Consider the following 16,107-nt stretch of genomic DNA (forward strand, 5'->3'; position numbering starts at 1 on the left):
CTGGGATGGCTATGTATATATCCGAACTGCTGCTAAGAAAAAGAAAAAAAAAACATTTTAAATTGGCAACATCCTAATTTCAGCTAAAACAATAGCTGAAATGTCACATCACACCACTTTTTTCCAATTCACAAACGTGCCAGCTGTGGCTTTCCTGATTTTGTCTTTAATAGTCCTGTTCATGCGTTCGACAATACCGGAACTCTGTGGGTGATATGGGAGATGAAATTTCCACTCAATGCGGAGTGCGATAGCTAAATCATTGCATACTCTGGCAGTGAAAGCAGGACCATTATCTGAGTTGATGTGTGTGGGACATCCCCACCTAGGGATGATTTCGCAAAGTAAAATGTTCACCACAGTCTGAGCAGTTTCATTTGTAGTGGGAAAAAAATTCAGGCCATTGGGAGAACATGTCAACAATAACAAGGGCGTAATCCTGGCGAGTCCAGGTGGCATGAGGAATATGAGTAAAGTCAATCTGTAAGTATGTAAAAGGAGAAGTGGGGTAAGTAAGGTGTCAAGCTATATATGTCTGTATCAGGGAGCGATCACTGGCAAGAAGTTGAAATGTCGAGCGAGCACTGCGGTGACCAATGCCATGATATTGGACAATGAATAAGGGAGAGCTAGCAGCTGGTATACAGCTCTTTCCCCTCTTTGCACCAAAGTCCATCCGAAGGGCAGCTTTGGGCACCTGCCAGATGCCAGGCATCAAGTTCAGAGGGGGTAACAAAGGACTGAAGCTGAGAAAAAAGAGAGGAAGGGAATCCTGTTCACCCTTGAGACCCAGAAACCCATTTAAAAGGAGGGAGGGGCTGTAAGTCAGGGCAGAATATCTGATGGTGAGATTAGGATTAGAAAGAAGGATAACCTCATGAACCAAAGGTTTAGAAGCATTTAGAATTCCTGTACCCAATGCAAGACCAGCCACCTCAACTATTTCTTTGCCTGTATTCTCACTCGTGTGGGCATTAGTTTCTACAATATCTTTCCTTTGCTCCTTTTGTGGGATAGACACACACTTTGAAGCTTTGTCATTTAGACCCTGAATCTCACAAACTTCCATATTTTTCTGATCTCCAGTAGGAGGCGCTCTATCTTTAAAACTGATTCTGGAACCTTTATCAATCAAATTTAATTTATCCTGACTCTCTATGGTAGTATTAACATTGGGGCAGTCGGAAGTGTCCAAAATCAAAGGTGCCACATACCTCAAGCTGAATTCTGAGCCTGACTTCTTTCCCTTATCCTGCATCTCCAAAAGTGAGTCTACAGGTAAGTGAAAAGAGTCCAGCTGGGCTGTGAAGGCTTGAGTCACCTTGGTATTTGGACACAGAGAGTCAGTTTTCCTGGCTGTCAAATCACTTTTTACTCTTTCCAATTCTATCTGCATTGTATCTGATCCTGTTCCCATTTAATTTTCTCTTTTTCTAATGCTTCTGTCTGTGCTCTGAGCTCATGGAAAGGAATGTAAGTGGAGGTATTTCTGTAACTACCTCTGCCATGCTCTCTATTTCCTGTGTGTGGTGTTTTCTTGTATTGGGGTGCTCCCTCAGCACGCCACCTCCTAGCTTCTGATACTGAAATAATTTGAACTGGCTGGGTCTTCCACACAGACCCAATCCTGAGCAGTAAAGTGTCAAAAGGGGTAGTTTTAGGGTCCTCCGAAAACAACAGAAGGTGTTTAGTAATCTCGGGGGATAATAATTAAATACTCTTATTCATTCGCTAGTCATTTCATGTCTAGGCTATAGCAATGCATTATATAAAGGCATCACTAAGAAAGAAAGATAACGCCTCCAAATTATTCAAAATACTGCCATTAAAATCATTTCAACTTAAAAGCTCGAAAATTTGATCATGTCACACCACTTTTGATTAACTCCCATTGACTTCCCATAGATCATTGAATTACTTATAAAATAATGTTACTGATGCATAAAACCATAGCTTCCGGTCTACCTGATTTCATCAGCAGGTTATTAATCCCCCACAACCCCCATTGCACATTACGTTCCTCTTATCAAAACCTGTTATCCATTCCCTCTTTAAGACACATTGGCACCATGCGTACTAATATCTTTTCTGTAACGGCCCCTACCATCTGGAACTCAGCACCAAATTATATAAGAGAAATTCCATCACTTGATAAATTTAAAAGTACCTTGAAGGCCTTTTTTTTTTTTAAAGACGCATTTGGAGTATAATAGTCCTTTTAAGGACTGTAATGGAACTTTGCTCCTTGCTTTTCTTATTCATTTTAATCTTTTCTACAAAGTGCTAGACTATTTATTTTTTGTTCCCTCCCTTTTGTTTTGATCCTTCTCCCTCTCTTTTTCATTACACAAATGTATTTCTACCCTTTTTAATTTTGTTTCGGTAAGTTAATGTTTGTCTATGTGTCTGACTGTCTGTTTTAATAATTATAATTTGTTTTTTAATGTATGCCTTTCTACTCTTTGTTTTTATATATTATGTAAAACCGCTCTGAACCTTGACAAGATGGTATATCAAATCCCCAAACAAACCTGAAACCTAAAACGGAATTTTTTCTTTCCGGCAACACAGCACAAGAAACAGCAGAAATTTAAACTTATAAGCAATGCAAACGTATATGGGAAAGGATTGGTGACACAGAGAGATGTGAGCTGGAAGGAGAGTGTCACACACATGGGCAACATAAGCCTTACAAGTCTCATCTTTGACCAATTACAAAAACAATATAGCAATGTGCGATGCTCGCTTACCTTACCTATAAGCGAGATACATTAATAATATACAATATAATCTTATACTCTATAAAATCTTATCTAAGCGATAGAAGATAAAAGCGCATGCAAAGAGTGGTACAGATGACAGAGTGGGCAGGCGTTTCTCTAAATAATTTCATTCTTCCCGAAAGAATGGCAGCTGCTTATTTTCACGATGGGAGCTTCCCAAAAACTCCGCAATACAAATAGGCTTCCCAAAAGACTTTACATAATCTCGTTCTTTCCGAAAGAACGCTAGCTGCTCACTTTCGCAGCGGGAGTTTCCCAAAAACTCCACAATAGAGAGACTTCCCAAAAGCCTTACTAAATAAATAAAGGGTTGGAACAGGACGCCAATACCAGTGAGTATTAAAGAACAGAATTCAAAATTCAGAAATACTCACAAGATATTGGTGATGTATAGGCCATCCCGGACACGAGCCCCCAACTGAAACGAACGGGGTCCGTTTCTTGGTCCCGAAACCGCTCTGCAAACACCCTGTCATTTGTTCAGACATCTGGAGGCATTCCCCTTAGAAAGGAAGGATACGCAGGAAGGCCCAGATTCTCTAAAAGTGCGTCCCGATTTTAAGCAGCTGTAGGCGTCCTACAGCTGTCTAATCAGCCAATCGGGATGCACGTTTTTTTAAAAAAATGCTCCCCAGGCAGGCCTGAAGGCTCCTCCAGGAGCCTAGGGAGACCCGCAAGATGCCTAAGCTCGTCTAAGGGCCTTAGGCGGGCCTTAGGCTGAACCTAGGCGGCCCTACGTGTCTCCCTAGTAGATGAGAAGCTTAAAAATGTAGGCCAGCAAAATGCTGGTCTACATTGTAAGTAAACGCGGCCGCTATACTTATCGCGACAAGGGATCTCTCTGCCGCTATAAGTATAGCGGGCCGTGGCCCCTGACCGATCACTGGCAGGAGGGTGCCCAAACCCTCCTGCCCGAAGACGCACCTCCCCCGACACTACCGACCGCCCCCCCCCCGACATTACCGAACCCCCCCGACAATATCGGTCGCTGGCAGGAGGGTGCCCAATCCCTCCTGCCCGAAGACGCACCCCCCCGACGCTAACAACCCCCACTCTACCAAATCTGTTCTTACAGATGGGTCTTGCACGTCGAGCAAGCAGGCAAGCCTCGTCGAAATGAGGCGGGCCCACCCCTTCCCGGCCCATCCCGCCGAAGCCTAAGGTCTGATTGGCCCAGGCTCTAGAAGCCTGGACCAATCAGGCCTTAGGAATAGCGGGTCCGCCCATCCCTACTAAGTCTAAGGTCTGATTTTTATACTTTTTTGAACATGGGTCAGTGGTATTAGCAGATGACGTAAGTACAAACCATATCTGGTGCCAGGATACATAGGCTTCAAAGAAGTAATCACACAAGAAAAGGGGGGGGGTGAGTGAGCAGGATATGCACTTCATTGTCTAAATCTAAAGGTGTTAAAGCTTCCCTTATCTTTCTCAACCGGTACATGGCAGTGGGGGTCGAACCTCCATTGTCTCAAACAGCTAACTTCATTAACAAGATTAAATGGCCTTTTCCCAGAACATCAAGAGAACAAACACAAACACTGTCTGTGTTTGAGCCCCCCAACACAGACAGAGAAAGAAGACTTCAAATGTGTCCTTTCAAATGTGTCCTTTCAGCTGGGGCCTGTTTAGATTGTAATGAGCTCTGCTTTCTTTGCCAGGTGCTTTCTTTGTGGGCGATGGAAGGGGTCAATGTGCTGGTTGCAGTAGAGATCCTTCTGCAGGAAGAGGAGCTGGAGAATGAGAGGCCCCATCACCGAGTCCACCGCAGGAGGCTGTTTAGACCTCGCTCCTGCTTCCTTGAGCTTAGTGACCAGCAGTGCCTGGAGCGATACCGCTTCGACAAGGCCACCATCTAGGATCTCTGCCTCCAATTGCAGCCCCTGCTACAGGCCTGCACTCGGCGTAATTACCCAATTCCAGTGCATTTAAAAGTAACAGAAGCCCTCACTTTCCTGGCAACTTGGAGCTTCCAGTCTGTTCTGGCAGCCAACACTGGACTCACTCAGCCTGCCATTTCCAACTGCCTCACCCAATTTCTTAATGCCTTCCTAACCCACACCCATGAATACATCTCCCTCCCCACCACTCCCCAGGCCCTACAGGGCAGTATGAGGCAGTTCTACAATGTGGCACAATTCCCCTCCATCATCGGAGTGGTAGACTGCACACATATTGCCCTCAGACCCCCTTGGGCAGATGAGGCCAGTTACCGGAATAGGAAAGCATTCCACTCAATGAATATGCAGGTGGTGCGCAATGCACAGGGAGAGATCCTGGATGTGTGTGTCAGATACCCTGGCTCCACACACGATGCCTACATAGTGCAGCATTGTGGCCTCCACAGGAGAGCAATCTAGGGGCAATTCAATGGCGTTTGGCTTCTTGGTAAGCACTTCAGGGAAACAGCTACCCTGTTCTCCCCAATCCCAACACTCTCTTCCTGCACCTGCAAATCACTGCCACTCATCATTGTTGTCTCTCTCTCTTTCTCTCTCTGTTTCTCTGTGTCTCATAGGTGACAGGGGGTATCCTCAGCGAGTCTGGCTGATGACTCCAATTGTCCACCCTCACACTGCAGCTGAGGAGGAATACAATCGCCGTCACAGAGCCACCAGGAGCATCATCGAGCGAACATTTGGCCAGTTAAAAAAACCGCTTTAGATGCCTGGATTGCTCAGCTGCTGTACAGGCCTGAGAAGGTGGCTCAGATCTTCGTGGCATGCTGCATGTTGCATAACCTTGCAGTACACAAACACCAGCTACTACCAGATCCCCCACAGCAACAACATCAGCAACCACCTAATGGCGATGATGAGGAGCCTCCCCCACCCCCACAGCACAGAGCCGAGCAGAGTGCCAGCCAGGAAGGGGTCAACGCCAGGCACCATCTAATACAGACCCACTTCCTGTGAAATGGACGCTCTTCCCTAGCCACCTGGCACTATATCAGTCCAGTGCCATTTAACTGGACTGTACAACCAACCCAGGCTAATGTCAGCTTCAGTGCCATATAACTGAGGCTTTTCAACCCTACCAACCCTTCCATCAGTCCAGTGCCATTTAATTGGACTGCACAACCAACCCAGGCTAATGTCAGCTTCAGTGCAGATAAGCTGAAGCTTGTACACAGCACGGACAATAGTCAGCTTCAGTGTACATAAGCTGAAGCTTGTACACAACACAGACAATAGGCTCTTTTAAAGAAACACCTTTATTTTCCCACATTTTGTGCAAACCGCCACCCTTACATGCACACACCCTCACCAACCCCACCCTCACCCACATACACGACCAACACCAGCCCCTTACCTACCTCCTCTTCCCCTTCTCTCGCCCATGTGGTCTCCCACAGCCCCTGACAGCCCTTCCAGGTCCACTTCTAGGTAGAGATGAAGCCTCTGGACCAACTAGGGCCACATCAGTGTCTAAGCTACCACTATCACTGCTGGAGTCAGTGTTCTGCTGTCCAAAAGCTGGCCATGTAACCTGAGTGGAGGAAGGTAGGCGTGAAACAGGCCCCAACATCTGGGGTTGCTTTATTTTCTCTGTGGCATTGCGTCCTGTTGCCACTGAGCCAGTGCTAGAGGGTAGTGCAGGCATCTGATCAGTGTGCTGGCTTGTGGAGGGAGTACGGTTTGTAGATCTCAGCTCACTCTGGAGGCCTTCCAGCTTTGCAACGATGGCAGTGTTGGCATGCAAAAGCTGCCTCAGCAGTTCATTTGTCTCCCGTTGGGCCTCCAGTGACTGCTGTTTTACCTCCAGTGAATGCTGTCTTGTCTCCACACCCTCTCTCAGCAGCTGGAGCTATTGCTGCCGATATCCCTCCAGGGTCAGATTGTGCCCCAGTAGCTTCTGGGCCAGTCTCAGTAGGTGGCGACGCTGGTGACTGGGTGCCCTCCAGCAGCCAGGCTGTGCTCCCTCACTGCCCTCCTCAGTATCCGCAGCCACATTGGCAAACTGCTCAGGCGGTGGGAGAATTGGCAGGTCCTCATCCCCATTGGCAGGCTCCTATGGTTTGATGTCCTGGGACTCGTCAGGCTCCTGCTGGCTGAGTGTTGCAGCTGCCTCATCCTGCTGTCCCTGCACAGTCAATGTGTCGAGGCCACTGCATCCAGCCTCATCCTTGTCAGAGCTGGCATCTACATAGGGGAAAAGCACATATGGATGTCACAGCATATCACAGGTAACATGTATCCCAAAGGGTGTCAGGTCAAAAGCGCGCTGGGACAAAGGCGCGCCCAGACAATTGAGCTCAGCGTGGAGGCGCACGCTGCTCTTAATTACTGTTTTTAGGGCTCCGACGGGGGTGTGTGGGGGAACCCCCCACTTTACTTAATAGACATCGCGCCGCGTTGTGGGGGCATTGTGGTGGGTTTGGGGGGTTGTAACCCCCCACATTTTACTGAAAACTTCACTTTTTCCTTGTTTTTAGGGAAAAAGTTAAGTTTACAGTAAAATGTGGAGGGTTACAACCCTCCAAACCCCCATAACACCGGCGCGATGTCTATTAAGTAAAGTGGGGGGGTTCCCCCTCACGATCCCCCGTCGGAGCCCTAAAAACAGTAATTTAGAGCGGCATGCGCCTCCGCGCTGTGCTCAATTGTCCGGGCGCGCCTTTGTCTTTCGCGCCGTTGTCTATGAACCATCCCAAAGGTGTGTGTGACTACATTCCCAGCTACCATAGGGCGGTGTGGTGGTGACATTATGAAGGGGATGAAAGCAGTGTATGTGAAGACACCTTACGTGAGCACACCTGCTGATCATAGCAAATGTTCCAAATTGTCAGTATAAGGGTGTAGGAATCTAATTCCATGCTCTGCCATCAACACATGGAGCAGTTCCAAACAGGTGTTATGGAAAGGTTTGAAGAGCAGGTGTACTCACTGTCCCATTAGAGGAGGATGAAAGAGAGGTCTCTCAGAATGTGGCACATAGCTGTGAGACTGGGGATTAAAACAAGTACATACCAGAAGGCTGTGCAGGTGCGGCAGCTGAAGTGTCCTGTGTGCCTACACAGTAGGTGGAGGTTGCTGACACAAAGGTGAGCACTAGCTGCTCCATGGGGCTGAGGTCTGCCGTGTCAGCATCTGGAGGCCAGTTGCCCACCTTAGTTCGGACCTCCCTTTTGATGGCTCTCCATTTCTTCTTGCAGTCCTCCACATCTTGCTTATGGCGGTGGACTGCATTGAGGCGCTGAGCTATTGCTGTCCAGACTTTGCTCTTTGAGTATGCTCTAATTCTTTCTTCTTGGGGAGAGAAGAGCTGCTGGTGGTGTGTGTGCACCTCCTGCACCAGCATTTCTGTCTGAGCCTGGGAGAAGTTAGGCTTTCGGGACAGAGCTTTGACTGGTTTGGGAGCCATGGTGTCAAAGTACCCACACTTTTGATAATATGAGGTTAGATGTATTTATTGACACAGTATTGTTAGGAGACTTCAACATGCCTGATGTGGATTGGGACACACTCTCCTCTGCTTCCGGCGGCAGCAGGAGGCTAATAAACTCTATGAAGGAAGCAAGACTCAGGCAACTGGTGTTGGAACCAACAAAGGATCAGGCAATACTGGACCTGATACTTACCAATGGAGAAAGTGTCACAGAGGTCTCGGTGGGCGACACATTGGACTCCAGTGACCACAACATGGTATGGTTCAATCTCAGGAAAGGTTTCACTAAATCTACCACACTGAGCAAGGTCCTCAAATTCAAGGCCACAAACTTCAAAGACATGGGAGACTTCATTCGCCAGGCGCTGCAAAGATAAGCAGAAACCGATAACGTGGATGACATATGGTCGACTTTGAAAGCCACCATACAGGAAGAAACAAACTGCTATGTTAAATCAGTAAGTAAACGGCGAAGGAACAATAAGCCACAGTGGTTCTCTGCAGAGATCTCGGACCTCATCAAGGAGAAGAAAAAAGCATTCCTCTCTTACAAACAATCAGGGAAACAGGACTCTAGAGTAGACTATCTGGCCAAGTCAAGAGCCATCAAACAGCAGTTAGGGAGGCCAAATTCTGCATGGAGGAGTCTCTAGCAAAGAACATCCAGAAGGGAGATAAATCCTTCTTCAGGTATATCAGTGACAGAAATAAAAACTCAGGCGGGAAACCAGACGGAGACCAGACGGTGACTATGTAGAAACGGACTCGGAAAAAGCCCAACTGTTAAATGAATACTTCTGTTCAGTCTTCACCCACGAGGCGCCGGGACTTGGCTCTCAGTTAAAGACAAGGGTTGACTCAGTTGACCCGTTTAGTAATTTCAAGTTTATGCCCAGCAGTGTCTACTGCGAGCTGTCAAAGCTCAAGGTTAACAAGGCAATGGGGCCTGACAACCAATACCCCAGGGTGCTCATGGAGTTGAGTGATGTCTTGGCGGAACCGCTATCCGTGCTCTTCAATCTCTTCCTTAGTACAGGTAGCGTCCTGTTGGACTGGAAGATGGCTAACGTCATTCCACTCCACAAGAAAGGCTCAAGGATGGAGGCAGCAAACTACAGACCAGTGAGTCTCACATCAATAATGAGCAAACTAATGGAAACTCTAATCAAACGCCAATTGGATACAATTCTGAACGAGGAGAATCTACGGGACCCCGGTCAACATGGATTTACTAAGGGGAGATCATGCCTATCCAACCTGATCAGCTTCTTTGACTGGGTGACGGGGAAACTGGATGTTGGGGAGCCCCTGGACATCCTATACCTGGACTTCAGCAAAGCATTCGATAGCGTACCACACCGCAGGTTGCTGAGCAAGATGAGTTCTATAGGATTAGGCGACACATTGACGAAATGGGTTGGGAACTGGCTTGGAGGTAGGCTTCAGAGGGTAGTGAAATGATGGGGTGAAGAGACTTGGCAGAAGGGCTCCGAGGTAAAATAACATTATTCGCCGATGACGCCAAACTAAGCAATGTAGTGGGCAAAAGCACAACAGACAAAAATTCAATGCCCAACAACATGATGCACAACCTACTCCTACTGGAGCGCTGGTCTAGGACCTGTCAACTCAGCTTCAATGCCAAAAAATGCAAAGTCATGCACCTGGGCAACCAAAATCCATGCAAGACTTACACCCTTAATGGCAAAATCCTAACAAGAACTGTAGCAGAACGAGACTTAGGGGTGATCATCAATGAGGACATGAAGACTGAAAATCAAGTGGAGCAAGCTTCATCCAAGGCAAGACAAATCTTAGGTTGCATACGTAGGAGTTTCATCAGCCATAAGCCTGAAGTCATTATGCCATTGTATAGATCCATGGTGAGACCCCACCTGGAATACTGTGTGCAATTCTGGAGGCCACATTACCGCAAGGATGTGCTGAGACTGGAGTCGGTCCAGAGAATGGCCACCCGGATGGTCTCGGGACTCAAGGATCTCCCGTACGAGGAATGGCTAGATAAATTACAGCTATACTCTCTTGAGGAACGCAGAGAGAGGGGAGACATGATCAAGACGTTCAAGTATCTCACGGGCCGCATCGAGGTGGAAAAAGATATCTTCTTTTTCAAGGGTCCCACGACAACAAGAGGGCATCCGTGGAAAATCAGGGGTGGGAAACTGCGCGGAGACACCAGGAAATTCTTTTTCACTGAAAGGGTGGTTGATCGCTGGAATAGTCTTCCACTTCAGGTGATTGAGGCCAACAGCGTGCCTGATTTTAAGGCCAAATGGGATCGACATGTGGGATCTATTCACAGAGAAAGGTAGGGGAGGGTCATTAGGGTGGGCAGACTAGATGGGCCATGGCCCTTATCTGCCGTCTATTTCTATGTTTCTGTGTAATTAAGTACGTCCAACAAGCCGTCCGCTGGACGACTTGACATAATACGTCCATCTGGTCGGTTATGAACAAATCCGAAAGACGTCTAGGCCACGTTTATTGGTACATTTAAATCCAGGGGCCCAGGATACGTTTGCATCAGCACGAACGTCCATCTCCTATCTGTTCAGAGACACCGTCCTATCTACTGAAGCAATCCTAACCCGTTTGTTGGATGTTACACATTACATGGTTTGCCTTTTCAAGCGTGTGGCTGTATTCAGGTAAGCAAGTATTCCTGCTTCATCGATGATATTTTACATGCTTATAGAAATGTCTGGGCCTCACGTTGCTGGTTACCCTCTGGAAAGCCTGTTTGAAACAGCGTTTAGACAAGCAGGGGGGAGCAATCTGCATAGGGGCCATAACAGGGTAAGGGCAAAGACTGGGTGAGCTTCTTGGAAAACACCTCTTCCCTCTCCTCGTCCTCCATCCCTGCCTAGGCCAGCCACTGGTCAGCTTCCTAGTGCTTCACCTTGCACATGTGTAGCTCTTATGGGATCTAACTGATTGCATATGAACGGCAGCATTGCACAGCAGTCACCAGCTCCCTTTTACATGAGTCCTCAATCATAAAATGTTCCTTCAGTCAATGGTTGGCACAGGCCTCTAGAAAGAGGGGAAGCTATTCAGACAGTCAGGTGTTACATCCATTGCAAATCATGGAACTCTACATCTCTCCCCTTTTTCTTGAACTGTGACTAACACAACCTCTGTCTCAGGTCCTGCAAGTGACATGGTCCTGGTCTCATCCAGATCTTATTTACAAGATGGCCACGTTCCCACTTTCAGTTGGCTGCCTGCCTGCCCTTTTGTTAGGTGCAGGTCAGTGACATGATATCAAGGGATCACACATGATACCCAGTTCAGAGGTAGATATCTGGTATTTATTTTGATCTGTTTTTGTAGTCAAGATTCAAATATAAATGCATACACCTTTGCTGAGGTAGACATGAATGGTAGAACACCTGGTCACAACAGACTGTCATAGAACAATCGCCATACAAATATGTACGCATTATGAGAACATACAATATCATACTTATGGTAACAACATGGCACATGCCTGCTAATTGCACCAACATGCCTAGCACTGCTCCAACCTGTGCAAAGTAAGCAAGCAGTTCTGAGCCTCACATACCTTTTCATTTGTAAGGTTCAACAAATATCTGTGAGGGCTGTCCTGCTGCAGCAGCCTCTGTCTCCAGAGGTTGCGGCTTCTAATCTCAATGGTGCTCCCTGTACCCCTGGCCTGGTTACATCATCATCCATTGGCCCATAGGTTATAGAAGCTATTTGTGACCTCAGAAATGCAGCCTAGAATTCCCACTTTCTCAGTGTCAATCTTTATGGCCACCTCACCACATCCCATCTGATGGTAGGGTCTTTTCATTTCAATGGATACCTGTTTTCCACTGATATGGGGAGAGTACCCTTTATTGCGTTTAACACTGTCCCACCATATGCATGTCTTCCTACCCTAGTCATGGGATTGGAACACACCTTCAGTGCAACTATTGCACACCTTAACCATCACTGTACAGTTTGCATCTGTACATCACATCTCAACATTTGCAATCATTGGCAGAGCATATGGTGACAGCATTGTACACGACAGCCAGTACCATCAAGTAGGTTAACATCCAAGTATGTCCCAATGAGATACAGTAGGTAAAGTCTCCTGAATATGTGAAGGACAGGCCGTGTGATGTCCTTTCAGTCATTGGATTTCTGCCAGCTACTTGTGAGCTGTCAGGGACACTGTTGGTAACATGATTGGTGCCTCAATGGCCCATTGACAGCTTGGCCCTCAGGTTTGCCCCTTCACCCCCTACACTGGCTCCTTGAATATCTCAACCAGCTGGCGCAGAAGACTTATAATCTCCTGCAGAGTCTGCATAGTTTCACGCCTCCCCTCCTGCAATTCACTGCGTATTTGTCCCACCATGTTGAGCAGCTCTCCATACGCCTCAGGAGGGGGAGGAACTATTGGGGCCGCTGGCTGCACATCATGGCGTGGGGCTGAGGCTGCTGCCTCCATGACCACCTATTCATCCCCTTCAAGAGGAGGCATATCCTCATAGAAGTCAGGAACCTCCCATGCTCCCTGCTCCTCCACCACATGCTGCTGCTCCACCTCCGCCACCACCTGTGCCTCCAACTCCGCCTCTACCACCTGGGCCTGGTCCTCCACATCAGAGACCTCAACCACATCCTCAGGTTGCAGACTTCCCTCGGACGCAGAGTAGCCTTCCACCTCCTGCTCTGCCTCTGCCACTGCCTCCCTGGCTGCCTATAGGCATATGTCCTGCACCACCTCCTGGGCTATGCCCTCAGCACCATGCTGTGTGCGACTCGTGTGCAGTAAGATTATGAACTCAAGGTTACCATAGCGTGCATTGGTTGCATACTACATACACAATTACCTATCAACCCCCCCCCCCCAACCCAACCCAGTAAGACTAAGTGGGAGACAGATCAGGCCAGTGTGTGAACATATATGTAAACTACTTTCTGTGTACAGTTACACCGGTATACATCTAAACAAAAGGTGGCCGGCATATGCAGGTGACACTGAATGGCCTTGATGTATTTGTTGACACAGTGGACTGACCGGTATCTCATCACCCACATTTTGGGTCGCAATAGGTTGCATACCAGAACAGCTGCCAAGAAAGTGAGCTTTGAGAGGTAGCAGACATGATATGACATAGGATAGAGGGTGACACGTGCAACTATGAAGCATACATTATGCTTAGAATCGGATAGTGTCTCTCTGAACCCCTTCTCTGCATTGAGCTGCATTGTCAAGGAGGCATACCTGAACAAGGGATATATGCCTCCACAACAGCAGGCCTGACATTGGTCTGGAGCTATGAAGGTGACCTCCAGACCAACATGTGGCCGGTAGCTTCTGAGGTGTATATCCCTTGTTCAGGAATGCCTCCTTGACAATGCAGTTCATTGCAGAGAAGGGGTTGAGAGAATGAGCACTTAGTATGCTACCAGCACCGATATCAACTGCACAGATATTCATTGATGTGACAATTACCTCCCGTTCCTCCATTATATCTTTTTAGCATCTGATAGTCGCCTCCACGTTTCAGGGTTTCTGGTATGTCTTACATGGCAACTGCCATACCTGAAGCAGGCTTGGTAACAGCTGTTCTAAAAAGGCAGGCATGTCAGATCCTTCAGCCTCCTCCCCCAAACCCAAAATTCTCACGTTACATCTTCTATTTCTGTTCTCAAAATATTCAATTTGCTTAGATAGATTTTGAATTACCACATGGTCCTGCTGGCATTGAACTTGAATTGCTTCAGTTTTTCCCACTCGGATTTCAACATTTTCCAATCTGCAGTTAGAAATCTCCAGCTGAGCAGTCAAGTTGCACAACTTATTACTCAGTTCCTCCAATTTATCAGCATTTCCTTAGAGCAATAGTCTAATTTGCTTTTATTCTATTTATTTATTTATTTTTTGTTTTAGGATAAAGTGGTATATTAGTTGTGTTGATAAATATTTATAAACAAAGCCCTGCCAGCTGAATATCTCTTTCTCTAGTTCAGCAGCAGGAACTTTGATTTATAAGAACGGAATAAGCTAAATATTAGAGTACTAAGGCTTTTATGGATGCTGCGGGGACGGTGTCGGCGCGGTGAATGGGATGGCAGTGGCGGTGATGGGGCAGTGAAAGGGATGGCAGTGATGGTGACGGGGCGGTGAAGGTAACGGCGGTGACGGGGCGGTGCAGAGGATGGTGGGCCGGGGACGGGGCGGTGACGGGGACAGATTTTTTCCCCATGTCATTCTCTAGTGTCAAGGACCATAACACAGATAGGAAAGTGGTTTTTTGCCATGCGTATTTGTATATGACTAAAGAACCATTCACCTGTGAACAAATTCACAAGGTTGCCCTCAAAATTCAGTATTTTCATAATTAAACAACTGACAAATTCAGCTCTAAGACAGAAAATATGATTCTATATACAGAGAGTCCTGTCATGGCCTTCAGTGGGTTGAATATCTGGTAGATTCTAATCATCGAAATCCATTTTCTAATTTATTTATTTTCTAAGTATTATAAATCAAGTGCACAATTCCCTTGCTGTTATTATTACACTCTTCACAAAGCACTCCTTTGAAATTAATATTTATCTTACAAGGTCATGTTCAGAAAAACAAGTTTATAAAAACAATCTATATTTAATATCAAATGCCCAAGTCAGTAGATGAAATCCGCTGAGGCTGAACCTTTCAGGAGCAGAGACCTATAAAGATCACACGATGCCCACACAGCTGCAGGATACTCGCTCGAATCAGCGTTCACATCAACATCAGGATGAAGTTCTCTGGTCCAATCATAAAGTGACCTGTGTCCATCAAAGAGTCTTCTCAGTGTCAATTTGAAACTTCTTGCATAATACATAATATATAGATTTAAAAAGATGGGTTTCACTATGACGTGCAGAATCTTCCACTAGAAATTTCCCAAAGTGACAGAGCAGGAAGAGCAGTTGTTCCTCACCTTGAAATATGGCAGCTTATCCCCTTTTGATTTTATTCATATTTTACACTGATCTCTGGAAGCCTATTGAGAGCCAATGTCCAAAGCTGTACATGGACTTTTCAGAAGATGGCTACTACATGGATGGGGACATTATAATTGGGGGATTTGTTCAACAGTATGCAGTTAAGTTAACTAAATCCTTTACCAACACCATATCTTTTAATTCTTCAGGGTAAGTAGCATTGTGCATTACCTCCCATTTCAGAAGTGTTTGTGAGTTGCTCTGTGACTAGCTGTTGGAAATATAACTTGTACTTGTATGAAAGATGTTTTGTAGTCTATGTTTTATAAGGAGTTTACATTTTCCTTCATTTTTATATGATATTACTACATTTATAATTACATCTGAGTTTTTGATGTCCTCATTCTGTCTATGAATATTTTTATTTATCATTGAACACATAAACTCATGATAACCTGTAGCAAGTGAATTTTTACTAGCCAAGCAATAATCTTCCATACACTGCTAATATGTTATCATTTTTTAAAATTGAAATTTAATATATTTGCACTTTTGTCAATCTTAAAACAGATGAACATTCCTTGATAGTCCTGTTTGAAAATGTCCTCTGCCCAGTGAAAAGTACATTTCTTCTTCCACCTTTAGGCAGCCAGTGAGTAGGTTTTCCCAGAGGGGTGCTTTGAAAAGATGAGAAAAGCAGAGAATGTACATGACATTTTCACAAGAAGTCAGGGAATTTCCCCTTTTCAATCAATCACCCAAAATAGCAGGTGCAGTCACATTTAAAGCGCATACTTTACAAAATGAAGACCATTTAGGCGGGGACCCTAAAGAAGAACTTTCACATCATGAAAGACTCCTGCCTTGTTAATTCCTGATGAGCTGGCTACTCCTGGATTTTCAGCACTACTTGACTGGTTAATGCCACTGAAACTGAAGCATCACTAGCTGATCAGAT

At 46.2% G+C, this 16,107-nt stretch overlaps 1 protein-coding gene across 1 annotated transcript in view; it reads left to right on the forward strand.

The window, feature by feature from the left end:
- Positions 1-12,716: 12,716 nt before the first annotated feature.
- LOC117368565 (G-protein coupled receptor family C group 6 member A-like) overlaps positions 12,717-16,107 on the forward strand; it is a 112,041-nt gene continuing 108,650 nt past the window's right edge. The window contains exons 1-2 of the mRNA XM_033962296.1: positions 12,717-12,980; positions 15,208-15,359. Coding sequence (XP_033818187.1) covers positions 12,717-12,980; positions 15,208-15,359 — 416 coding nt within the window. The remainder of the gene's footprint in view (positions 12,981-15,207; positions 15,360-16,107) is intronic.

This window comes from Geotrypetes seraphini, chromosome 10 (genome assembly GCF_902459505.1).
Source record: "Geotrypetes seraphini chromosome 10, aGeoSer1.1, whole genome shotgun sequence".
In the NCBI taxonomy this organism is placed as follows: Eukaryota; Metazoa; Chordata; class Amphibia; order Gymnophiona; family Dermophiidae; genus Geotrypetes; species Geotrypetes seraphini.